Source organism: Aplidium turbinatum, chromosome 15 (assembly GCF_918807975.1).
Source record: "Aplidium turbinatum chromosome 15, kaAplTurb1.1, whole genome shotgun sequence".
NCBI lineage: Eukaryota > Metazoa > Chordata > Ascidiacea > Aplousobranchia > Polyclinidae > Aplidium > Aplidium turbinatum.
Window position 1 is genome coordinate 6,464,308 of NC_137486.1, and position 25,076 is coordinate 6,489,383.

Sequence of the window (25,076 nt, forward strand, 5' to 3'; positions counted from 1 at the left end):
GTGATGCAAGGTGTTCAAAGATGGGAAGCATGTCTTATGCATATATCTAAATAAAACAAGTTAAAGAGAAACATTTCACCAAGTCTACTTAAAATACAGGAACTAGCATTCAATAAAAGGCAAATCAAATTAGCTATCAAGGGTGGATAACAAATTGTGTAAGTTATTCATATAGGTACTGGTACGGGTACCAGGTACCTACTGGTACGGGTACCTAGCCTAAACGACCAAAATGTACAGAAGAAGAAGTTCTTTTATTTTACATTGACGAAGTTTACAATTACATACATTACATACAATAATTACAATTACATTGATGAAGTTTATCAAATTTGCATGCACACTGCATTGCTTTCAGATTAATTGCGGTGCGGGCGCAGTGTGACATTTTCAGATTTTTAGCGGTGCAGTGTGCGGGCAAACATTTGCAGAACGCAACTTTACCCTTCCAAAGCGCATTTTACATTCCAAAGATGAAGATTCTCGCAGTCAATAGACCTGACAACAGAGTTGGACCAAATAATAGCAGTAATTCAGCTTGTTCATATTTTTTATTGAAGAGACAAAAGCTTATAATGAAAAAGCTGGTTCATGTGAAACTAAACCTTAATTTAATAAAAATCAAGTGCAGTAGACTGCAAAGCGCAGTACAAATTAACTGAGGCCATATTAAATAATGCGAAATACACACAGGGACAATAAACACCGTTTCATATTTATAGATTGCATAGGTAGCCTATTAGGTAGACAAAATATTTCACTAGGTTTGATTTCTTGGCAAACTGCAGCGCAGCTCCAGGTTGACAATGTTGCCATTAAGCTAAAGTCGCTTCCTTACTCAATTGGATCCAAGGTAGGTTATCCTGCGCAAAAAGTGTCCAACATAACATAATAAGGAAGTTTTTTGAACGACTATCGGAAATGCATGGTTGATTCAAGGCAAGGCACTTAATCACCAGCAAAGACCGGTCTGACGCAAACCAGTTACTTTGTTAGAAATAAATTTTTAGAGGGACAAAGGTAACTGTTGGGGGACACACATTTTATTATTTGAAAGTAAAGAGTTTGAAAGAGTTACTGAATACAGCCAAACATTTATGAATCCCCATTCAACATGTAATAAAATGTCATTCAAACGTTGTAATTGCAATAAAAACTCATTTTTTGGTGGGGTGAATGCTCCCCAAAACCTTTTGGTGGCTACCACCCTAATGCAAGCCGTTATTAATGAAACAAAACCTTCTTCTCCGTGTATCAAAGCCTCTACGTTTCTCGGGTCTCATTCACAATTGAACGATTGATCTGTTTTAAACTAACTTGGAAAAAAGTATTTCAGGTTATATTGCAGTGACGTAACTAGAAAGAAAAATTTAAGAAAGCAAAGCAACTGTTGGGGTGGGGGGGCAAACGTCATACAAGATGAATCACATTAGTATTACAATGTTGTAATACTGTAGTATTAGAACATTTTTTTTGGGGAAGATAATTTTTTTTGGGTTGGGGCCATTGCTCACCAAGCCCCCATTCCGTGGCTAAGTCTCTGTTATGTTGATGATTTTAGATCCTTTTGCATTCCAAAAAAAAACAATGTTTCTATTGCGGCCAAGTTGTTTTCAAGTTTTGAATCCATGAAAATCAACTGTTACACAAAAAGCAGAGAAATTCTTACAACATTTAACTGAAGCTTATGATAACAATGCCAAGCCATCCCTCTACCAAAAGTCTGTAGATTATATTAAATCAATTAAAAAAATTATGCAATAGACAAATCTAAATTTCTTAACAAAAGCAACACGTTATAAAAATAAACTTACAAAGCAATAACAAAAAATTAAGAGTAGAGAGATGCACAATAGAAAAAGAAGCTAACCACCAAATCAATTGCTTGTGATTGCACAAGGTGAAAACAAAGAAACACAGCGGTTAAAATCAAAACTACAAAAATAGACTTAAACTAACAAATTAAACGACAATTGCATACTTTGTATGTAATAGGCATGAAGACAATTTGTTAAAAATGAGATACAAATATTGATTATTGAAGTATGGAAAGATTAAAGAAAAAGTTAAATCAAAGTTTTGGCAGGATCTTGTTGTACAGATAAACACACTCGGCGCCAAAGTTCGATTCGGTGCTCAACGGAGTATCTAAGACAAGATGGCGCCGTTCTTTGGGCAAGTACTCCGGCCAAGTGAAGGGAAGTGGAACCCCTTTGTTGGGATTGCTGAAATAAAAAAAACATTATTTTTGAAAACAATAAACGTTTCCAACTGAACATAATAATTTTTTACGTGAAACTTATCAAGAGTTGCACTTGATTGAGTTTCGCTTTTAGCAGCATGATCGTTGCTTACTTCAGTGTAGATTCTAACGATCTGTGTTAGCCTGATGCTGCGGGTTCGTGGTGGCAATATCGAATTAAACGAGCTTTCGGAACACAGTTCCCTAGTCATGTGCTATGACGAATGGTGTTGCAGTCTGTGAGTGGTTCTTAAATGTGGCTCTTTGGTTTAGCTTGAGACTGCTGGCTGTTGAGTCTTTATGTGCAGTTAGGCGCTATTGCTGTGAAATTTTGTTGAATCAGTTGATTAGTAGATTAGGTGACGTAATTCTTCCCTTTCGGCAAGGTTGTTGATTTTTGGATTTTGCCTGCTTATGAATATGGCCTCTTTGAAACGTAATTGTACTGTGTCATTTTCTCTGGCAATAATTTTAAATTCAATGTCGGCGTGGCACTGTTGTTGATGATCAAAGACCGAACTTTTGTCTGAGCCAAGGTGTTCTTTGATGCGGGAGTGGAGTGGGCGGATCGTGCTGCCTATATAGCCTGCATTTTTTGCATATGATTTTGTAGATACAGTTCTTGGTGGTACACATGTCGTCGTTCCGTAGTTGGCGGTTTTGCAGCCGGCAAGGTTCGGATTTTTGTGGTTTTTTAAGTGCGTTTCGGAGGGTTCGTGAGCGTCGAAAGAGGCGGACTGGCAAGTCCAGGTCTTTGAAGACTTTCTTTATTTTACGGTTCGCATCGTCGCTCATATAAGGAAATTTGAAATGCATTGGGTTGTATGGTGTCTGAGGGGGAGTTGTCTGCTTTGTTGGTGTCGTCGTCGTCTGGGTGGTTGCTTAAGAAAGTCCTTGGGGTATCCGCTTTCCCTGATTGTCTTTTCGCACTCAATCAGGTGTGGTGCTGCTTTATTGGGTGAAGAACATCTATCCCTTCTTCTCTGTATTTCGTTTAAGAGTATGGTCTTCTTATGCTTGTGGGTAAGGCCGAGTCGAAGTGTGGGAGTAGTTTTGCCTTTGCTTTTTTTCTGATAGAATTCGTGGTGGACTGTGCCGTCTTTGTCGATTTTTATAGTAAAGTCCAGTAGTGAGATGGTGTGGTCTGCTGTTGGTAAATCTATTTCAAAGTTGATGGCTGGGTGCACTTGGTTGAGAGCATTTTGGATGGCTAAGGCTTCCTTATTGTTGACTGTCAGCAAGAATGTGTCGTCAACGTATCGTCTGTATAGAGTGAGGTTTATCTGGTTCCGCAATGTCTGCTTTTCAAGGGTGTCCATGAAGAGGATGGCGAGAACTCCAGGTATGGTGTTTCCCGTTGGTAATGGAAAAGGCGTGGAAAAGGCAAGTTGAGGAGGAAGGCAGCAAGGTGGGATTAACAAGAGAGGGCGCGTTAAGATCGACGTGAAGGCAATTACGGCACTTGGAGGTGAATCCGGCCACCCTGGGTAACGGGGACATCACCGGATTAAAACTGGACTACTACTGGACTACCAAAAGTAACAATGCATATGATTAAAACTGGACTACCACAATTAAAACTGGACTACCACAAGTAACAATACATATGATCGGAAATAACATCTTTTTCATTAGCCCCCTCTTCCCCCTAATAGGAGCACTCATAACGCAAACACACAAATGTTACGCAACAGATAGAGTTTCGCTTTTAGCAGCATGATCGTTGTTTAATGTTTACTTCACAAATGTAGATACAAACGACTTATTTTAGCCTGATGCTGCGCGCAAGTCATTTTATAATTAATCGTTGCCTGGTGAACAGTCTCTTTCTGTAAGCACACAAACGTTAGTTTTAACAATACTTCGGAAAAAATCCCTACCCAGTTTTGGCAAAGTTAGTCACGTAGGTCATCATGGCCTTGCTCAATTCCTCCTCGTCTTTAGTGAAGCGGAACCTATCATTGCAGGATTGAGGAAGAAATGGAAGACCCCATGAGAAATAGATATCATCACCATGATCAGCTCCCACATGATCGGGTTTCCGACCTTCTGGAGGTCCGAAGCGATCATCATGGTTGAAACGAGGCTGCTTCGTCAAGTGGTAGAAGTATGTAGGTGAACCTGAATCTGTAATAAAGACGCGATCGATGAAAGTCACGTGACAGGTGGCTTGAACTAAGGGTAGGCCTACGTCGGGTGTTCAAACTTCAAATATCAATCATTTGGCATCGTTTTCTTGCCATTCTTCACTTCAAAATATTTCATATGTTACCAATATATTTTTTGCCAGCCCCGACAAAGCAATGTGAGGGCTCTGGCATAAACCTTCCAATTTGAAAATGTTTGGTGTGAAGTAACATATTAATAATCCTATAAAAAACAAGCTAGCAAACGCACGTCCGTTGCTTAAAAATAATGTTTGTACGATTCTCATAAAGTAAGAGTTGTCACTGAAGATGTCTAAGGACTCCAAAATGTGAATGTAATTCCCTTAAAAACAGTTTAGAAACAGTATTTTTCAACAGTTTTATAGACGGGAAGCAAAGAGTCCGAAACTGAGCTGAGGTCACAGCCGAACAACTTAAGAATTAAATCACCAGCGACACCTAGAGGCATACACACAACACACAAACACAGCTTTCGAATACCAATACGCTAATAACTTATGGCATGCGCTTTGCCAAAGGTTGGTGCACGCCCAAACGCACCTCGACGGTATTTAGCTTATTACAGTATATGGATCCTAGCATTCAATACTTCTTTATTCCCTAGTAGTTTTGTAAGGTGCATACTGCATATACTTATACAATACAATTATGGTACCCATACTTCATGACTACTTCCACGACATAAAATAATAACCGTTAGCTACCTGCGTGCATTTTAACAGTTTGTGCGATCCCTGACACAAAATATGCATCTCCCATCACCCCTCCAATTCCCTTCGTGTAATATAGCCCATCTTCCGATGGCTCTTTATCACTGTATGTCTTCACCAGCAGAGGAAGAGCTTTTTTAGAATTAATTGACTGCGAAAAGAAAAGCAATAACCTTTAAACAAGCGTAGCACAGTATGAGAATTGAAATGACTGACTTGAACTTTTGGCCAAGCACTGTTTATAAAATCGAGTAAAAAGATGAATATTTAGAGTAAAGAAAGTCGGCTGAACCTGAAGCCGCATTAAAATAGACAAAAACATGCAAAATTCACTTTGCAATATTGCAAACATTTGAAGGGTGTAGTTTATTCCTTACAGTTTTAGGGACATTTAATTTTGCCAGTCTTTGTTCAGAAGAAATCAAAATCTTTTTCCTGACCACGACGTCGACACAATGCTGTGCTGGCTTTATTTGTCATCTCTCAATTCAATCAGAAAGAGTTGCAAGTGCGCAAAAACTAATAAAGTTCAATTGAAATACGACTTACCCTGTCGTACCACTTCAACAATGAAGTGCAATACGAAGTGTAGTCTCTTTCACTGGCGCCTTCCAAGTATGAAGGGACAGTCATGTTCATCATCCAGCCACCTTCACTGCTGTTGCAACCCAACAGGTAAGGAATCTTCGACATTCGGCTTTGAGAGAGGAGATCGATTGGTGTATCGTGAAAGAAATGATCGTCTATGGTGGGAAACCAAGCATACCTGGCCTGAGACATAAGATTGCTTAAATGTTGAGTGCATAGTAATGTTTGACAAAAACTAGTTGTTATAAAGAAACAGGAATCAATAAAAAATTTAGTGTTGTAGTAATAATATTCGAAAAAGCAGTGGTGTGTTTAGTATACTGTATTTTCCAGACCAGGATGTAAGTCTATCTATCTTAGATCGTTGCTAACGCGCATGCAACAGGTCCCACTCTTACAAGAATAGGCTATCATTCGATTGTTGATCTCAAAGTCCAGGTATCATGGAACAAAAACAAGAAATCTAGACAACACATGAAAAGGGTACTAAAGAAGGAGATACATAGGCTTTCATTACGTCTGACAAGGAAGGGCTTTTGTTTATGGTAAAATGACAATGGGCACCGATAGGCCTAGTAGTTTAATAAATGCTATAATAACCTGAATTGCGCAATTAGCACCAGGCCTGGATATTCAATGCATAATCAATAATCATGGTTACTTGTTAATTCAACTACCCTTATACTTGCTTTACATCCAGCCTACTACAAAGGCTTTGTTAAGAAAATAGCTTGCTGGTAACTTTTCAACTGTCTTTCAAAACAAGTATTCTTTAAATATGATATGTTCTACGTAACATTTTCTAATTGTTTTCAATAGCTGACTGTAGCCAACCAGCTGCACAAAAAAAAAACTTCTGCATTTTAAAAAAGAACCGCATGTTTAACGCGCTACAAGCTACCGCCCTGGTAGTGTTGTGAGAATAAGGCAATCGCTGCGAGCCTTCGTATCCCCATCTTTAGATATCCCTGATACATGAAAGCCCATATTCATATTGAAGAGATAACTACGGATATGAAAACATTTTTATACTAATTCTACCAACCATGAGCAATTGAAAATCTGCACGACGAATTTCTTCGGTGGATAAAGATTGTAGTTTCTTCAGTACCAGTTTGGGGTCAGAATCATTTATGCCCAAAAGTTTGAGAAGCTTTTTACCGGCTCTTTCTTGGTCCTTAATAAAAACTCCTTGAAACAGAATACAAATTAAGGAACGTAAAATAACTAAATATCTATCAACCTGGGAGTGAAAAAATTATTCGCTTTGGTAATTAAAAAACTTGGGAAATAGAAAAGTTATCTTTGCGTTAAAAAAATATCAAACGATACCATTATTGTTAACAACGTTACGGTACTGTATAATTGGATTAATACTTCTTCAAATCGGCGTGACTTGAAGCTAGCACACGGGTCAACATTATACGGTTGCAATGCGCTTCATATATATAATATTATAAACTAGTGATTCTAACTCTCATGAGCATGTACCTCTTTCTGGTGATTTAAGGATAAATTTACTCTATCTACTACTTTTGAACGAGTATGTGGATAACATGTGCTTTATATTTCCTGCTTTGATCAACTTACCCCCATCATACAAGAGGAAATTTATCTCTTGGAGATAAATTCAGTCCGGTAGAAGATAACACCCTTGATATAAGACCGTGTACATCAAACGTGTTGTATTTCCAGACGTTTAATATAAAATAAACAATAATAATTGTAGCGATAGCCAACCAAGTGAGAAAACCATTTACCTCTTGTTACTTACTGATTCAGTGCATAAAATCAACGCAATATATAGTAAGAAAGAAACGCAAAACAATCAACTAAGGAACGTGGTACAGAACGCTCAATTGATTACACGCGCAGTGCGGTGGTAATCAATTCCAACGTCTGTACCAGAAAACGCTGAACGGTGATTATGTAGTGACGCTGGTCACGAGTTACATATATTCAACGTAGATGACGACTATAACACCTCCCCGATAATTTTTATACACAAACATAAAAAATGAACAAGACACCGAATTAACAATAAAACTCAAAGTCCGAAACGAGCCGGAGGTCTGCGGCGACGGCTCGACCTTCGTGGGTTGTGTGGCCCGAATTCCGGTACAGTCGGTGTGTCGTCCGAATTCGTTCGGGCTGAGGTGGAGACAGCGGAAGAGTCGATTGTTGGTGCAGGAGTATCTCCCGGCTCCTGGTCCTCCGATGATGCATAGCGAGGTTGCAGTTGGTCCATATGGCGCCTCCACGTCGGACCATGTGGCAGCAGACGTACCAGGAAGATTCGGCTACCCTGTCGCTTGATCACCTCGGCTGGAACCCAACGAGGATCCTGGCTCCGTCGTGGAGTGAATGATAGCGCGTAACAGGGATCTCCCGGTTTGAAATGTCGTTTGGTACCTTCGGAGGCGTCGGTGTTGTGAGGGTTTTGTCGGGGTACCACTTGAGACGGTGTAGGGAGAAGCGTGTCGATCTTGGTTCGAATCTGACGATTGTTGAGTAATTGGCTTGGAGAGTAGCCACTCGGAGTGGGCGTGCGTCGATATTGCTGTAGGAATTCCAAGACGGCCTGCTTCGGGGGTAGGGAAGATTTGCGAAGTGCTTGCTTGAACGTACGTACGAGGCGCTCCGCCGCTCCATTGGTTTCCGGATGGTAAGGTGCACCCGTGATGTGTACCATACCCCTCTCCTTACAGAAAGTTTGAAATTCTGTGGATTTAAAAGTAGTAGCATTATCGGTAACTATAGTATGGGGATAGCCGAAATGAGCAAAATCTTCTTCTAGCAGGTTGATAGTAGCTGTTGAAGATAAAGAAGTAGTAGCATGAATACAAGGGTATTTAGAAAAAGCATCAATGCTGAGTAACCAATGGTAACCCATGAATTCTACCGCATGATCTATGTGCAAGCGACTCCACGGTGCTTCTGGAACCGTCCATGATTGGACCTGGGTTTTAGATTGCGGTTGATATTCGCCACAGGTACTGCACTTGTGACAAAGTTCCGCTATGTCTCGGTCAATGTTTGGCCAGTAGACGGACGTTCTTGCCAACTGCTTCATTCTCTCAATGCCGAAATGTCCTTCATGAAGCAATTGAAGGACGGAAGGACGAAGTTTGGACGGGATGACCACTCTGGAACCGTAAAGTAGACATCCGTAACAAGTAGAAAGAGAGTCTGCGTACTTACGAAACGGTTCGACCGGGTCTTGTGGAGAAGACTTGGCCGGCCATCCTTCATGAATGAAACGCATTACCGTGGAAATGGTAGGATCTTTAGAAGATTCTTTACGCAGTGAGGCAGCATTTGGGGTCTGGACCTGTAAATCCAAAGCATCGATAGCGCAGACGATATCAATGTCATCCGCACTTTCCTCTTCATCGAAGACTTTATCCCCTCCTGCTGGTAAGCGACTCAAAGCATCAGCGTTTTGATGATCCTTCGTCTTCCTGTACTCAATAGTGTATGTAAATTGTGACAAAAAGAGTGCCCAACGAGCCAAACGATTTGCTGCCAAAGAAGGTGTCGATTTAGTCGGGCCAAAAAGACTAAGCAATGGTTTATGATCTGTGACCAAAATGAATGATCTACCAAAAAGATATTGATAGAATTTCTTTAGCGCAAAAATTATCGACAAAGCCTCTTTCTGAATTTGACTATAGTTTCTCTGCGAAGCTGTTAATATCTTTGAAACGTTTGCTATAGGCCGTTCTGTGCCATCTGGGTAACGGTGAAACAAAGTAGCACCGATGCCCACACTAGAAGCATCACATGCGATACCTACCGGAAGTGACGCATTGAAATGTGTAAGAACCTCATCTGTAGATAGATGATGCTTCAGCTGAGCAAAAGAGTTTTCCTCTTGTTTTCCCCATCTCCAAGGAATGTCCTTTTTCGTGAGATGGTATAGTGGTTCTGCTACAGTAGAAGCGTTCAACGGTAGAAACTTCGAATAAAATTGTAAGGAACCTAAAAACGAACGAAGAGAAGATACGTCAGTGGGGGCAGACATCTCCAGTACGGCGTTTACCTTGGGACCTTTGGAGATGCCCTGCCTGGACAAAATGTGTCCGAGATACTCTACCTGAGGTTGTGCAAACTTACACTTGTCTTTCCTACACCTCAGGCCTTTTGAGTGAAGTCGATCGAGGAGCCGTCTAAGATTCTGGAGATGCTCCTCAGCAGTAGTGCCACTGACAAGAATGTCGTCTAGGTAGACTGCGACCCCTGGAAGGTCGGCTGTAAGGTCGTCCATGATCTTCTGAAAATAACCTGGAGCAGAAGATATGCCAAAAGGTAAAACATTTTGTAAAAGTACGCCACGGTGAGTGCTTAATGCGAGTCGTTTTCGACTGTCAGGACCAAGTCGAATCTGATTGTAGGCATCAGCCAAGTCTATCTTGCTGAAACCGTACCCACCACCCAACTTTTGCATTAAGTCTTCTGGTAAGGGTAACGGGTGACGATGGGTTTCCAGGGAAGGGTTCACCGTGACTGAATAATCGCCACAAATGCGTAACTTGGCCTTCGCTTCTGAAGAATTTGAACGCTTACGAACTGGAACAACCGGTGTGCCCCAATCGCAAAACTGAACTGGTGTCCATACACCACGTGCAATGCCCGAATCATAGGCTTGTGCTAAGTCCTCCTTTAGCGCGAAAGGTACAGGCCTAGGTTTGAGAAAAACAGGTTTAGCATCAGACTTAAAATCTATGTCTAGTTCATAATCTCGTAAGCACCCGAGTTCAGGCTTAAAAACATCTTTGAACTCGTCACATAAGAGGGAGCATGCTTTCTCCAGACTCTTATCAGGCTTGTCGTATGACTGGATGCTCTGTAAAGTAGAACAGTTAGACAGAAGGAATTTATCGATAGAAATTCCTAAAGACGAGATTGCATCACGACCTAGCAAGTTTAGTCCTTTGACTGTCGTGACTACAAAAGAAATATTATCTGACCTTCCCGTGGAAGGACAAGTTACCTGGGCCGTGAAAGAACCCGTGATTGGTACTAGATGCTTGGTAGCAGATTGGAACTGCGACACTGGTGCTTGCAATTGAGGTGCGCCTACCCGAGTCCAGACGTCGTTGGAAAGGAAATTTCCATTTGTAGCAGTGTCCAGTTCTAAGTGTGTGGTTACCGAATTAATGGAGATCGGTACTTCCAACTTTGAATTTCGAGGTTTTCTGCAAGAACTAGAAAGCATGTTAATTTCCTTAATACAATCTACCTTAGAAGGTTTGAACTGTCTAGCTTTCTTTCGACAAACACTCTGTAAGTGTCCCGTAATATTGCAGAAATGGCAAGTGGCTTTCTTAAACCTACAGTCATTGGCGTTGTGGTTGGAATTACCACAGCGATAGCATTCTTTATTTTTAGAAGAAAAGAAAGTACCTGTAAGTTGCCTAGTTTTTGGAGGTTTGCTGATGGTCCTTACTTTCGCAACTGGTACTGGTGGAGTGCCGTAAACAGTTTCTTTGGCCACCTTGGCTGCCTCTTCGGTTTCTGATGCAACCTCCACCGCACGTTTGAAAGTAAGTTCATCAGCTCTGATTTTGAATAACGCCTTAAGCACCGCCTCGTTACCTATTGAACAAATAAAACGAGTACGTAAAGCTTCGTCCAATGGATTTGAAATGGACGAGAAGTCACAGGTGGCAGTTGCCTGGCGTATGCGGATGGCTAGTTCTTGAGCTGTTTCACCGGGCTTGCGCTTCATTTCGCTCCAGAAACGGAATCGCTCCCTCACGATGAAGCGTTTTGGGTCGAATTGTTGAGCCATGTAATTTGTAATTTCCGTCATGGTGAGATCGTTGACTTCTTTTGGGTTTGTTTCCTGCGCAGCCAAATTTGTTAACATTTTGTAGATTGTAGGTGATTGATTGGTGAGAAAAACCTGCGGCATTTTGTCTTGTGCGACTGAATGTGCTGCTACAAAGGAGTTAAACCTCTTCCAATAGTCTGCCCACAGTTCAGTGGTGGCATCAAACGTTACGAACTTAGGTAAAGATACCTGTTGTTGTATTGTTGTTGGTTGTGGTCTTGAAGTTTGGGCTCGTATTTCTCGTAGTTGTTCAAGGTGGCGCTTTTCTTGGTTGGCAATTTGATCTTGATGACGTTGTTCTTGTTCTTGGTGACGTTGTACTTGTTCTTGGTGACGTTGTACTTGTTCTTGGTGACGTTCTTCTTGTCTGGCAATTTGCTCCTTCGTCTGGCGTTCTTGGTTGGCAATTTGTTGTTGCAGGACTTCGATCAGTTTCTCCATGTTTCTAAAATCCTGTAGAAATTCTGTAAAGATCCTGCCGACGACGCCAGTTAAATGTCTGTTGTATTGTTGTTGGTTGTGGTCTTGAAGTTTGGGCTCGCATTTCTCGTAGTTGCTCCATGAGTAGTTTCGTCTGATCTTGGTGACGTTGTTCTTGTTCTTGGTGACGTTGTTCTTGTTCTCGGTGACGTTCTTCTTGTCTGGCAATTTGCTCCTTCGTCTGGCGTTCTTGGTTGGCAATTTGTTGTTGCAGGACTTCGATCAGTTTCTCCATGTTTCTAAAAACCTGTAGAAATTCTGTAAAGATCCTGCCGACGACGCCAGTTAAATGTCTGTTGTATTTCCAGACGTTTAATATAAAATAAACAATAATAATTGTAGCGATAGCCAACCAAGTGAGAAAACCATTTACCTCTTGTTACTTACTGATTCAGTGCATAAAATCAACGCAATATATAGTAAGAAAGAAACGCAAAACAATCAACTAAGGAACGTGGTACAGAACGCTCAATTGATTACACGCGCAGTGCGGTGGTAATCAATTCCAACGTCTGTACCAGAAAACGCTGAACGGTGATTATGTAGTGACGCTGGTCACGAGTTACATATATTCAACGTAGATGACGACTATAACAAAACGATTATGATCAAGTATAAGTAGCCTATTCTTCTACACTACCGACACCGAGTTCTGGATATTTCATAGTTGCACTTACTTGCCATTGCTGCAGTGCCACTAAAACTTATAGCTTTATTAAAATATCCCTGTGAAAGTGGAGAAAGCATGTGCATGCTGACTGATATCCCCCCTGCACTCTGGCCGAATATGGTGACATTGTTTCTGTCGCCACCAAATGATTCGATTGATTCTTTCACCCATCTGAATAAACCGGATATACAACTTAGTTCAGTAATTATCTCAATTTTAGTCATTGACAATCTTTATAATATATTTCAAATATCAAAAATGCAAAAACTAACTATTAAGAATAATGGAGGTACATTATTTTTATGTGGTAGATCTATATCAAAGTTGCCAAAAACTAATTTCTACAGTTTATTGAGATAAAAAAGTGATTACAAAGCTTTTGAAGAAACCTTGACTACAGCAAAGTTTTGGGATTCTGTTTAACATTATTTAAATTGTAAATGTGAGCAAGACCGTACAATCGTACATATATATATAATGTGCGATTGTGCGTATGTTGCATGATACACAGCAATTTTATACAAAAGTATGTTTTATGATAGAAAACTTCAAATGCAGTAATTAGTGAATTACACTGCATGGAATCTCAGTTATATGAAGCTGCAGCACGATATTGCAATTAGCAACTGTAAAGGATGCGTCTCACCACGCAAATGAAGTGATTTGAACTAGTTGTTGGAAAATCGACTCTATCTAACTAGCCTGACATTGAACTTGAACCGCTAACCAATGAAATCATACAGTGCAAACATGTGATGATGTGACAAAGCCCAAATGTACGGTACACTCGCATGCGATTATTGGCAGAACTTACTTAAGAGCTTGTAGCTGATCGAGCAACCCAAGATTTCCTTTGCACTCACTGTCTTTGCCTAAGGACATGAACCCAAAAGTGTTAACTCTGTAGTTTGGAACAACTACAATGACATTATTCATTCCTGATAAAGCAGTGGCATCAAAAAATACATTTGGGCCTAGTTGGAAGGCACCACCATAAAACCACACCATAACCTGTAAAAGTACAACATAAAATGTATCTAAACGACGACTATCAAGAGTTGGAGACTGTTCAAATGCCATATGATACCCTAGGAGAGACAATCAAACAATCACACTGGGTTAAATAGCTTTGAATGAAACGCGCGGGAGGGAGCAAAAGCAGAATAACTTCATAATATGATATTTCGTCAATTTTCTCCTGTAATGTCACTTTGGTTTAGATACACCCACTCATCCAGCTGTGGTACCATATATGCAATAAACATAAACTATGTTGAGTATCGTGACATGTGTCAGTTTTTCAAAAAAATAAAATTAAAAAAAATGATCCCAGTTGCACCTGTGCCAGTGACATATGTACAGTATACACCCTTTACAAGCAAAACTACCAAGGTCAAGCTTCTTAAAAAGCTTTCTCAGTTCGCAGTTCGATCCCATAATCAAGAAATATGCTTACTGGAAGCTTCTTTATGTTTTCCACATTAGGTACAAACACATTGAGGTATAAACAATCTTCGGAACAGTGTCTTTCAAAAAAGGTTCGTTTCTGTGGGCTGAAGTTAAAGAAAGTGTCCATTGATTCCATCATTTGAACGGGTATTGCTTGCTGATCTTTGTGAGCTAAAACCCCTTGCCATGGCAACGCTCTGAAAACCACAAAAAGCTCTTGAACTCACCACTCAAGTAACATAAAAATAAATTCTAAGTAATTTATTGCAATCGCCACCTATCACAGACAGCGAACTTAGCCTGTACATCAAACTCTTCTACAGTTTTGACAAACAAACTTTTCGGATTAAAACATCTTGACAGATACATATTCTTCAAAAATGACCACAAACGACAAAAATTTCTATATACGAAATGTTAATAGTTAATGAAATGTTATATAGTTAATAATAGAAATGTTAATAGTTATGTTAATAGTTACGAAATGTTAATAGTTAATGATGCAGCGTTACATTAAAAACTATAAAGGAAACACACATCTAGCTTATTGCTAAGAATCTTTCTAGTTACAAGTTGATTAAATAGACATAGAAATTACGTACACCAAATATATATAGTTATTAATTTGGTGTAATTTGCTCTGCTTGGCATTTTTGCTTGGCACTGAGCACTTTTTGAAGTAGTAATAGTACTTATTGTTTAGAAATCATGTAAAAACAACATCAAAACCTTTTTGGAGGCATGAAACGCAGCTTTCCAACTGGGGGTTGGGCAAAAGGAATTCCAATATATTGGAAGACTGATTTTGCCTTCGGATGACTAGCTTTGCTCACTTTTCCACAAGCAACTTTGCCATACTTGAGTTGTATAATTCTACTCATAGTTAATAACAATTCATGAATTAGGCCTACTTCATGAACGAGCAGCACCACCTTCAAAATACAAAAAGGATAAAGAAGCAAATATCCATAAGAAGAGTCTAACAAAGTTGTAACATTTTGTTACAGCCACATTAACCAACAGTGTTAATTAAAATATTTATTATCCTACATTTATTATACAAACATTTGGGATGATATTGCGTTTATGTCTGTTGTCTAGGTGGCCACAGGTAAAATTTGTCTCCATTAAAGACTCAAAAGAACTCTAGTGCTGGTTTGATGCATTGCAAAACAAAATCTGGAAAAATTTGATGCATCCTTTTCTGAACAGGTGCATTATAGAGGAAACAGTTAAAACCAAGAGTAACGGACTCAATTTCTGGATAAATATGTTTGCAATATTTGTTTGCCTCTTTCACCTTTACAATTACAGTATGCGCAGCTAACCAAAAATTAGAAAAAAATGCAATTAAAACCAAACCAACCATCTTAAAAAAACATTGCTCAAAAAGTATGAAAGGGTCTACTAATTTGTGATCAAACCTAAATTTTTTTTTTAGTGATTGCAACAAATGCTTTGTCTGAAGTTCCAATTGTCGAAATTACTTGATATATAATACAGCATTATATTAGGGGTGGGCAAATCCAGGTCGATTTTTCAGGACCCATTGTTTCTAATGCCATTTGGGCTGGTAAATATGAATCCGTTGATTTTTTTGCTCTATGACGTCATAATAGGTTGGTTCAGTGGCAATTTTCAAAATGGCGGCCAAAAATGGCTATTTTGCTCTCAGGACATACGAGTGAGACGAATATACCTGTGCAATATGTCTAAAAATATGTTTTGAGGGTCAAAGATTCCAATAAAAGCACTTTTAGCTACCTGGCATGACACCTTCTTGTATTTTTCTGCAGAAAAGATCATTTTTAGGTTATTATTTGTGTATTTATTACGCCAATGATCGTTTGAGCTTCTTGTTATATGCATATTTACTGACCTTAGGCTCCTTTGTCTACATCCAGGTTGACTAGTTGTTGCACTAACTAATGCAATATAGTTAATCAATTATGAAAACTGAACGACGAGTAAGAAGTGAAAGCAGGAAAGAACTTTTTGGATTCAACTACACTGAAATACAGGAATATAAACCCACAGGAAAACTAGCTAATGGGACTGTTGTAATTGGACGAATGCTACAGCTATGCAAACGACAGAAGGGGAAGCAAGCCTTAAGCAGGACTGAAGCGAGTAAAGTTGTAGCTAGAGAAATGAGATGTGATTGGATACATACAAAAAATGTGTATCCTATGAAGAAAAAGTTTGTTGCTGCCAAAATTAAGGAAGATTATGAAAAATTCAATGAGTTGCGAAAGGCCGAGAAATGTACAAGCAAACCTAAAAGTGATGCTTGGTTCAAAAAAGCATCTGAATTCAATGACAGGCTTACTAATTATGGATATGACATCCGCTGCAGAAACATAGACTACCAGAAAAAGTTAGAAAATAAATATCAAGTAAAAATGACAGCAGAAGATCAGAAGTTTTATGAAGATAACTGTGTTGGCCCATACAGAGCTGTGTGTAGTAATACTGCGCCAAAAGATTGGCTTAGATCAAAAAAGAGGAAGGAAAATAGAGAAATTTCGCTGAAAAGGAAGCATCTTGCGATTGAGGAAAGGAAGAGAGAACAGCGAGAACTGGATAATCTAGAGAGCATAGAAGCAATGAATTGTGCAGTCGACACAAACAAGGATGTCAGCTACGAGGCTTCTGAACCATCGACATCCCAAATAACATTTCCCAACAGAAAGCTTCGTTCGTCAAAAGAGTCAGCTGAGAAACAAACCGTAACATCAGAAGAAATAAAGTTCCCGTCAGTGAAGGTGAGGACTGGCCGAAAATCTTTCAATGAGACAGTCATACGTTGCTTGGTCCAGTGTTTCTCAGAAACGGCCGCATCGCCCAATGAAATATGCAAACTAATCGTCAACGTAGCTAATATGATATTTGGTCAACAATGGCGAACCGAGAACGAGGAAAACTGCAATGCCGGGAACAAATATGATGATGGAATGAATAGCGATGACGATAATGATGATGAACCTGACCAAACAGTACGTGATCTGACTTACGTACTCCCAAGTCGACGTACGATATCGCGTTATCTGGAAGACGCATCGTATTTGAATCTCGAGTACGTCGCGCGACAGCTGCTGCACAAAGATGATAAAGTTATCACTACAGGCCTTGATGACACACAGAAAGCTGCCGGTCACCGTCATTACGATGTTAAAAGAGATCACATTACAATCGTTGGAAATGCTGGGGATAAAAGGTCATTTAATACTGGTTACGTGGAAAATTTGAGTCATTCCGGTAAAGACGGAACGAAAGCGTACAGTTTCAAATTGAAAACCTTAGCTGTCCTCGCGAACTGCACTGTGGAGGATATCAAGAGTCAAATTGACTTTTGGATGTCTGACCGGGCAGCTGATTGTAATGCTTTACTGGACAAACTGGACATAGACACCAACAAGCGATTAAAATGTTGTGCTCACATAATACTGTGTGTTGACCACGGCATAGATAAAGTGTACAAAAATGCTGAGCAGAAAATTGGATTGCAAAATCTCTTACCACTAACTGTTGGTGAGAAAGTCTTCGGCTCCCATGGCACATCAGTTCATACCTTAGGACTCATAGCACTCGCTAAGTTGTTTTCGCCAAGTCATGCGTCTCACAGTGTTTCGCTTTACAATGACTATACACAGTGGATGGAAGATAATAAAATTGATCACCGAGGATTCAGAGGATTTGTATCTAACCGATTTGGGCGTATTGCAGATTTAGCGCGGTTGTATTTACAACATCGTGTGCACATAGATGCGTTCTTTAACCAAGTGGTAGACATCAACAGCAATAAGTTGGTGCTTGCAGTTGCCGCATACGTTCAGAATGAATGGTTCACTCGATGCTCAGAAATCTACACCAAAATGGGAAATGTAATCATATTCCCTCTGATGCAATTTTTGGGCATTGATGAGACTGACAACAAGGTGCGGCATGACGACAGAAATTGCAATGGAGTGAAGGTTTTTTTTTATCAAAAATTGAATGTGATGAAAGAAGTGATGGAGGCCAAGCGAGAAGGCGAACCAAGTGGTCTGGATAAGTTGGAAGCTGCAGTGATGGGGGAAGTTATTGATTCTGTGGAGAGGCAACTTTCGGCAGTCGAATTCCTGTGGCAAGATGTAAACGTGGGCGTAAATAGAGAAGCACTGAAGCAGGCACCACTGACAAATTTGGGCTGCGAGTCACAGTTTGCAAAATTTGACAATCGTGTAAGAGTTACAGGTGGGAGTACGTCTGTTACTACACACTCGCGGAAAAATGTGGTTTTCACAAATTGCTTACTGGTGGACTCCAGCTTTGAACAAAAATCTGTATTGGAAAAGAAAGCACGCTGGAAATGGGCAAGATGCTCAGAAGAAGTCAACAGCGTCAAAAAACCGGAATCGGACTTTCTGGCTACTGTCGAGGCAACAAAAAAACTTTCACTGATTAAAAAAGCAGATCTAAAGAACAAGAAGACACAGAAGACCTTACGTCAGATCGACTTGTGCAAGTTGCATGGCGGTCCAGTTACAAGTACATCGCTTGATTTATTGGAATGTTTGAGTGGAAAACAACTTTTAGCCGAAGTTAGCCATCTTTGACTAACTATAGCACCCGAAATTCGACAAATGAGACGAGTTAAGGCGGCTGACGGACGATACCGGGTTGAAAAATTTGGTGCGGAAGAACTGAAGTCCTCCATTAAAAATGTACTAAAGCCAGTATCCAACATTACGACGACTGTGGACTCTCTTTTGAGCAGAATTATGTGAACTGGCATGTGTAATTATGCGAGAATGATTGTCAATGAGATATTCGTATGATCGCTTTCGGTTAGATGGTGAAACACACTAAAAAATTTTAATTTTTCATGTAAAAAGCGTTTTTTTTCGTACTTTCAGATGATATCGCCACAGCAATGCAGTGAATCGCAAAACTGAGTTAATTTTTAGAATCTACGCCCCAAACAACCTATATTTAGACATATTACATGACCCATATGATCAAATCTTCATCTGATTGATAGAAAATATCAATTTTTCAGCGGCCATTTTGAAAAATGGCCGCTGAACCAACCTAAAATGACGTCATAGACAAAAGAACTCATCGGATTCTTATTCAGAGAGAAAAATGGCCATAAAAAAATTGGGTCCTGGAAATACTATTATCAAAATGCCTTTATTTGCCCACCCCTAATTATATACAATTGTAAAAAACAAGACACTCATTAAACATTTTCAAAAATGAAATACGGTCATGATATTTTACAAATTGTGGATAATTTTCAATGGAGGTAAGATATTATTATTTCAAAACAATCACTAGCATACAACACGTTAACATTTGCCAACAAGACAATACCGATCCATTCCATACTTGCAAAATTGCATGATAATAAGTACCACGGGCATCACTAATTTATGCTGGCTAAGCAAGACAACTTATTTGGTTAATTGGCTGACGTGAAAAGTTTTTGTTTGAAATCAAGCATAAGCACTTCCTTCAAACAAGATACAGTCAGTGTTGGGCGCGATAACTCATTTTTCAGTTAAGCGATAACGATAATCGATAAACGAAAAATGCCTAAAGCGATAACGATAAATAAAAAAAAAGTTAAGCAATAACGATAAATTATCGCCGATAATGTCCGATAACGATAATTTTTTTTTCTTGATTAGCGCTGCCCCATCCCATGCAGCACAAACTGTTTTCATCAACATGACGAAAAATCGAACATAATATACTGTAAAGGGACAAAACTTTTTGTAAGTTATGCATGAATAGAATCGCAATAGCGGCAGTGGGTATCATCATCATCATAATCCATCGTCGGTTTGTTCCCCACTAGTGGGGGTGGCCGATTGTTTCCGCGCAGCAATTGTTTTAATCCCTTTTCTCCATTTCACCCTGTCCCTTGCATCTTCCTCCTTCAGTCCGACTTTTTTAAATTCATCCTTCACTTGTTGTTTCCACGTTCTTCTTGGACGACCGCGTTTCCTCTTCCCATCCACCTTTAGATCTAGTGCCTTTCTAAGAAAACTTCCTTCCTCCCTCCTTATTACATGTCCATACCATCTTACTCCATTTGCCCTTGCCAGTTGGTCTATGGTCTCTCTCATCTCTAGCATATCCAACAATTCTTCAGTCCTTTTTTCCCTTCTCGTTTTCACCCCACACATTGCTCTCACCATTGACCTTTCCGTTCTTCTCAGGATTGCCAGTTCACTCTCTCTCAATATCCATGTCTCGCTACCATATAGCATTGCAGGCCGCACACAGCTCCGATATACTTTCCCTTTCATCCTTAGTGAGAATTTTCTGCCATACAACATTTCCCCACATTCCCTGAACTTTGCCCAGCCCAATCTTGCCCTTGTTGTCACCGCTGCTTCACATCCACCACTTCCATTTATCCGATCACCCAGATAACAGAAGTCTGTCACTGTTTCGATGCCATGGCAGAACTCATCATCATGGCCTTCCACTTCATTCCTTCCTTTACTGCATTTCCCACAAACAAAACACTTCGCCAATCTTGTTGCGGCTCTCTTGACATTAGCACATCTTGCATGTACCCACTTTCCACATTCCTTGCATTGCATTGAATTTCTCTTCACTCTCTTGCCACATATTCCACAGGGATCTACTTTGCTCTCAACAACTGTTCCTTCTGCTCCACTCACCATCACTTTTGTTTTTTCAAGATTCGAATCTTCAACCTCTTGATCCAGAATCAAACCACTGAGGTAACCGCCGTGCTTATAATTATACCTTCAGATACCAGTTGGATGCTTTTATCAATTGAGTTACACTGCCGCTTACGTGCAGTAGGCAAAATAATTAAATCAAATGAAAATACCATAAAAAATTCCAAACTTTGTATTTTGCTTTCTGCTTAAAGGGCTGTTTACAGCAAGGTCAGCAATAATTGAAAAAATTTCCAAAAACGCAAAATGCTTGAAAATTTATCAGTTATCTTAAGCGTTATTGGTAGTAAAAATGTGCATACTGTGAAATCCATCAAGCTTGTCAAATTAGTCGTGTTTGTTTTAGAACAATAACATAATTATCGTAATTTACTGATAATTTTTTTTTGTTTTCTTTGTGAACACCATCATTAAAGCAATGGCAGAACGCTGAGTTGTTGAGATAAGAATTACAATGTAGGCACTGTATTAGTGGGAATAAAAGTATTTGATTGAGGTAGGCTATGTCGCATAGGTAGGCTACAGTAAATGAGAAAGGTTATATCATACTGTATTTAGCATAATTTTACCACGCAACTCGATCCGCCTATTGTCATGCAAAAACTACTACAAGATGCAAAAAATGTGATGTCGGTCTGCATGTTAAATGCTTCAAGCAATATCATATTCCGCAATGACTTGTTTCAGTGATGTTGTGTTACTTTGCTAATTTTCATCTTCATATTTTTTGAACTTTCATTTCAATAAAATGCTTGATGACAATAATGATATGACAAGACATGAACAAGACATTTCCCATTTATCACTTTGAGCGATAAGTAAAATGTAATAACGCTTAAGCATTACGCACAAGAAACTTGTGAAATTTGATAACGGATTTGCCTAGCGTCTTATATATAGGACGGCTTTTTTCTCAAAAAGTACAAACACAATTAGTAAAAATATAATTGTGATATGTTTTTAGGTCATAATTATGCAATATTTAAATTTTCCGAAATTTTTTTAAGTACTTTTACTTTCGGCACAAATGGCAGGCCTTAAAACTCGTAATTTTTTCCGGCAGCCATTGTGGCCTACCGAGAGCTCCTTCTCGGCGGCCAAATCTGTGCGCTTGGAGGCCAAAATACAAATAACGAAAGCACAAGTAAATAGAATTAAACTTGCTACAATGCTAAAATGATCACTTAGCGTTGTTGCAGTCTGGGCAACATTCTACAATAGAATCGTTGACTTGTACCATGCTATAACTGGCCTTATCGTTATCGGGATTAATCCGGTATTGCAGGACCACCTAACGACACTAAATTGTTTCAGCTGCTCAGTAAATTGTTTCAACTGCATTACCGAATACCGCCTTTCATAAAATCTGACCAATTGTACCGTTATGATGTCACAATTGAGGGTGTGAAGCATAGGCGCCTAACTATTTTTTTGACCGTGGGGGCGAAAGCGTGTTTCATCAGCAGCAACGTAAATTCAGCAAAATGTCACGCAGATCGATGACGTAATTATGCCGTCACACTAAGATTGCTTTTATTGCCACACTCGGAGTTATCGCTACGTTCGACCTATCGTTAATTTATTATAAACAAAACTCGATCACTTCGGTTAAGCAAACACATGCCATGCGTCTGCTAGAGGTTGATGGACTGCGACTCTTTAAGCTAAGCACAACATAAAGTTCAGCAACGAACTAGATTTATTAGCATGAAACACGAGACGAAAAGGCAAGCCTCGAAACTGAAGGCGGCCATCGTGGCCATGGCCGCGATTAACCTACAAAAATCGACATTTTGTCCAGCGGGTCTCACCCTTCAGTCGGCCGCATTTGTCCGCCATGACGTTCCGAGACGATTTTACGCAAGCAGCCTTGTGAATAAAGTACCTTGCCACTTATAATCACAAAGGATTAGAAAGCAGTCAAAGTACCCGATAAATCACAATACACACTGTCTATGCTTGAGTTGTTAACATTATTGATTGACCAAGCAGCTGATGTCTGACATCCGCAGGATGCAAGTGACATCACAATACACTTTATTGATGCGACTATTCAGTCTTCGAAATTAGCGTCGGCAATAAAAATGCCAAGGTTACACGAGCGCTTGTAAGGTTAGGATTAGACATTCCTCCGAGTCGTTATGGCACAGCCATAGATTTGTTCCTTAGTCAACACCCTGATGGATCTCTATGAAAAAGGAAGAGGCGTGTGGATTGGTATCAAAGCACGAAAGCCGCAAAACGTGGACGCTTCATTGCGAACGGCAAAGACGTGATGACGCGACAACCTCGTGCTCCGATACAGCATCTGATGATTCCGATTCTGACAGCTAGTTCTTTATCAAACAGACTTTGTGTTGTTCGCAGTATCCCAATTGTGCCGAAATTATGTTAGTGTATACGTAAATCTAGGCAATCTTCTCGCAGGGAGCTATTAATTTGTTACTGGTACCTGGTTGAGCAATTGACGTTATTTTATGATAATTCAACGTTGCTAGATGTCGAATTAATGCAAAACAAACGTAACTTTCTTATTGGGCATTGTTGTTACGCAATATAACCCGCCGGGAAAATTAAATCGATTTGTGCTGACTCAAACGTTGAATCATCCCGAAATTAACTTACTTTTCCGCCCGTGAGTTATCGTGAATGACTGTAACAGCGTGCGATGTGCGTATCTTGTTGCTCGCTTTATCGCTAGTTTTGGCATTATTACATCACAACAAATCAAACAGTGCGGTCGTGATAGACTACTCTAGTATATTTTTCGCTTCTGCCAAATTAAAAATGTGCTAATTTCGAAGACTGTATGTTGATGCGTGTCGAAGTTCCGATGGCCGCCATGTGCTTGTGATTGGCCGCCGAACAGCTTGCTTCAGTCGGACACGTTTGGCTGCCGGAAAAAAAAGTTGTTTCGAGGCCTGAAAGGTTTACTAAAAGGTATACTGTATTAATGGAATGACAATGTTTTGAAAATGGAATGCAAATACTAACTTGATCATACGCTTGAAAATATACCTGTTGAAAGTAAAATCATTCATGTTTACATCAATTCAACAGCACGTCACCTTGAATAAATTTAGAAGTGGCTGACATCCGTAAACAGCCCTTGAAAATAGTTACGGAGAGACGTTTGATTAAGTTTTCCGCTTGACATTTCTCTCTTTTCACTACAATGTCGCAACTTATGACTGACCTGCTTTCAATTCGCTGTCAAACGCCGGTTTTCGTGTTGTAGATGAAACAAAAGATGCACATATTCCCGCCTTTGATCGGGTTTCTATGGCAACGGTCGTGTGTGCGCAATGCGGTTTGTACCAGCCCTTGTTGCGTTGGTTAATGTTAGTGGTTACCTCGGGCCGAGACTTCGAGTTCATTTTCACAGCGAGCGATTCACTGCAGAGGTTTCGACTTTCGAAAGCGACATCGAGTCTGTTTGCAAGTGCATAAAGCTAAACGCACGCTCCGTGTCTACGTAGCAAATTGTGTTGTTTTTGGGTGCGTCTGCAGACGTTAAATCAATGTAAAATGACAGATTTTGTTGTCTGGTGTGGGATTGTAGCATCGCTGCTCGTTCTGGTGATTATTTATCGCGAAGCTGTTGTGGTGTGCATTTAAAAAATGTTTTCCTGCTGCCGATCGCTAGTTTATCTATTGTTTTATGTACCAATACAGCATAAAAGTTGCCCCCACGGAGAAATATGCGTGGGGGCCGGGCCCCCACGGGTTAGGCGCCTATGGTGTGAAGTCACTAACCCATAGCGGGAACATTTCTCAACTATGAAGACACGTGTTTTCTCCTCGGATGTCAACTAGTCTAGTTCTCCTTGTTAACAAGGATTCAATGTCCGCCAACATCGCATCGATTTAAAAACGACAATTTGCCAGCCGATGTAAATTAGCACTTTGGATTAAAACTTTGTTAAAATAAACGTCGGGAATTACAAACAAGACTTGGTCAAACAGGCAAATGCGGGAAGGTTTTTTTAAAAACTTTACTCTAGATCTAGGTCATTTAATAAGCGGAAAATTCGTCTTGTTTTTGTTCAATTATATTCGTCTAGTACTGGTCTATAATCATGCAAAGAAATCGCAAACCTGCGACTTGTGGTTTCACGTCATGGTAATTAACGCTATTACTTGAGCATTCGCGCACAATGGATGTGAATGCAAGTCGCGCGTTGGCATAATGCGCTCACGCATTTGCGAATGCGCGGTTACAGCTGATG

The 25,076-nt window shown here is 39.9% G+C and overlaps 2 protein-coding genes across 2 annotated transcripts; both read right to left on the reverse strand.

Moving 5' to 3' along the window:
- Window positions 1–241: 241 nt before the first annotated feature.
- On the reverse strand, window positions 242–15,070 carry LOC145784288 (carboxylesterase 4A-like). The gene is made up of 9 exons (XM_082596079.1): window positions 14,873–15,070; window positions 14,151–14,340; window positions 13,509–13,705; window positions 12,702–12,865; window positions 6,754–6,899; window positions 5,670–5,891; window positions 5,115–5,271; window positions 4,123–4,369; window positions 242–2,225 (listed from the first exon to the last, which is right to left on the reverse strand). Exons 1-9 carry the CDS (start codon window positions 15,022–15,024, stop codon window positions 2,072–2,074), a joined length of 1,629 nt encoding a protein of 542 aa, XP_082452205.1. The 5' UTR covers window positions 15,025–15,070; the 3' UTR covers window positions 242–2,071.
- Window positions 7,152–12,689, reverse strand: LOC145784647 (uncharacterized). The gene is made up of 3 exons (XM_082596515.1): window positions 12,665–12,689; window positions 8,910–9,539; window positions 7,152–8,429 (listed from the first exon to the last, which is right to left on the reverse strand). Exons 1-3 carry the CDS (start codon window positions 12,687–12,689, stop codon window positions 7,756–7,758), a joined length of 1,329 nt encoding a protein of 442 aa, XP_082452641.1. The 3' UTR covers window positions 7,152–7,755.
- Window positions 15,071–25,076: the final 10,006 nt, after the last annotated feature.

Bases quoted from the DNA above. Each gene is read 5' to 3' on its own strand.
- LOC145784647 (XM_082596515.1), bottom strand. From the start codon at position 12,689: ATGAAATATCCAGAACTCGGTGTCG. The intron at 9,540-12,664 runs GTAGTGTAGAAG...ATCTATCTACAG, and splicing joins ATATCCAGAACTCGGTGTCG to ATGAGGTTCTTACACATTTC. The intron at 8,430-8,909 runs GTAAGTACGCAG...TTAAATCCACAG, and splicing joins AGACCCGGTCGAACCGTTTC to AATTTCAAACTTTCTGTAAG.
- LOC145784288 (XM_082596079.1), bottom strand. From the start codon at position 15,024: ATGAGTAGAATTATACAACTCAAGTATGGCAAAGTTGCTTGTGGAAAA. The intron at 12,866-13,508 runs GTAAGTTCTGCC...CGGTTTATTCAG, and splicing joins GATCAGCTACAAGCTCTTAA to ATGGGTGAAAGAATCAATCG. The intron at 5,892-6,753 runs GTTGGTAGAATT...CTTATGTCTCAG, and splicing joins CAGATTTTCAATTGCTCATG to GCCAGGTATGCTTGGTTTCC.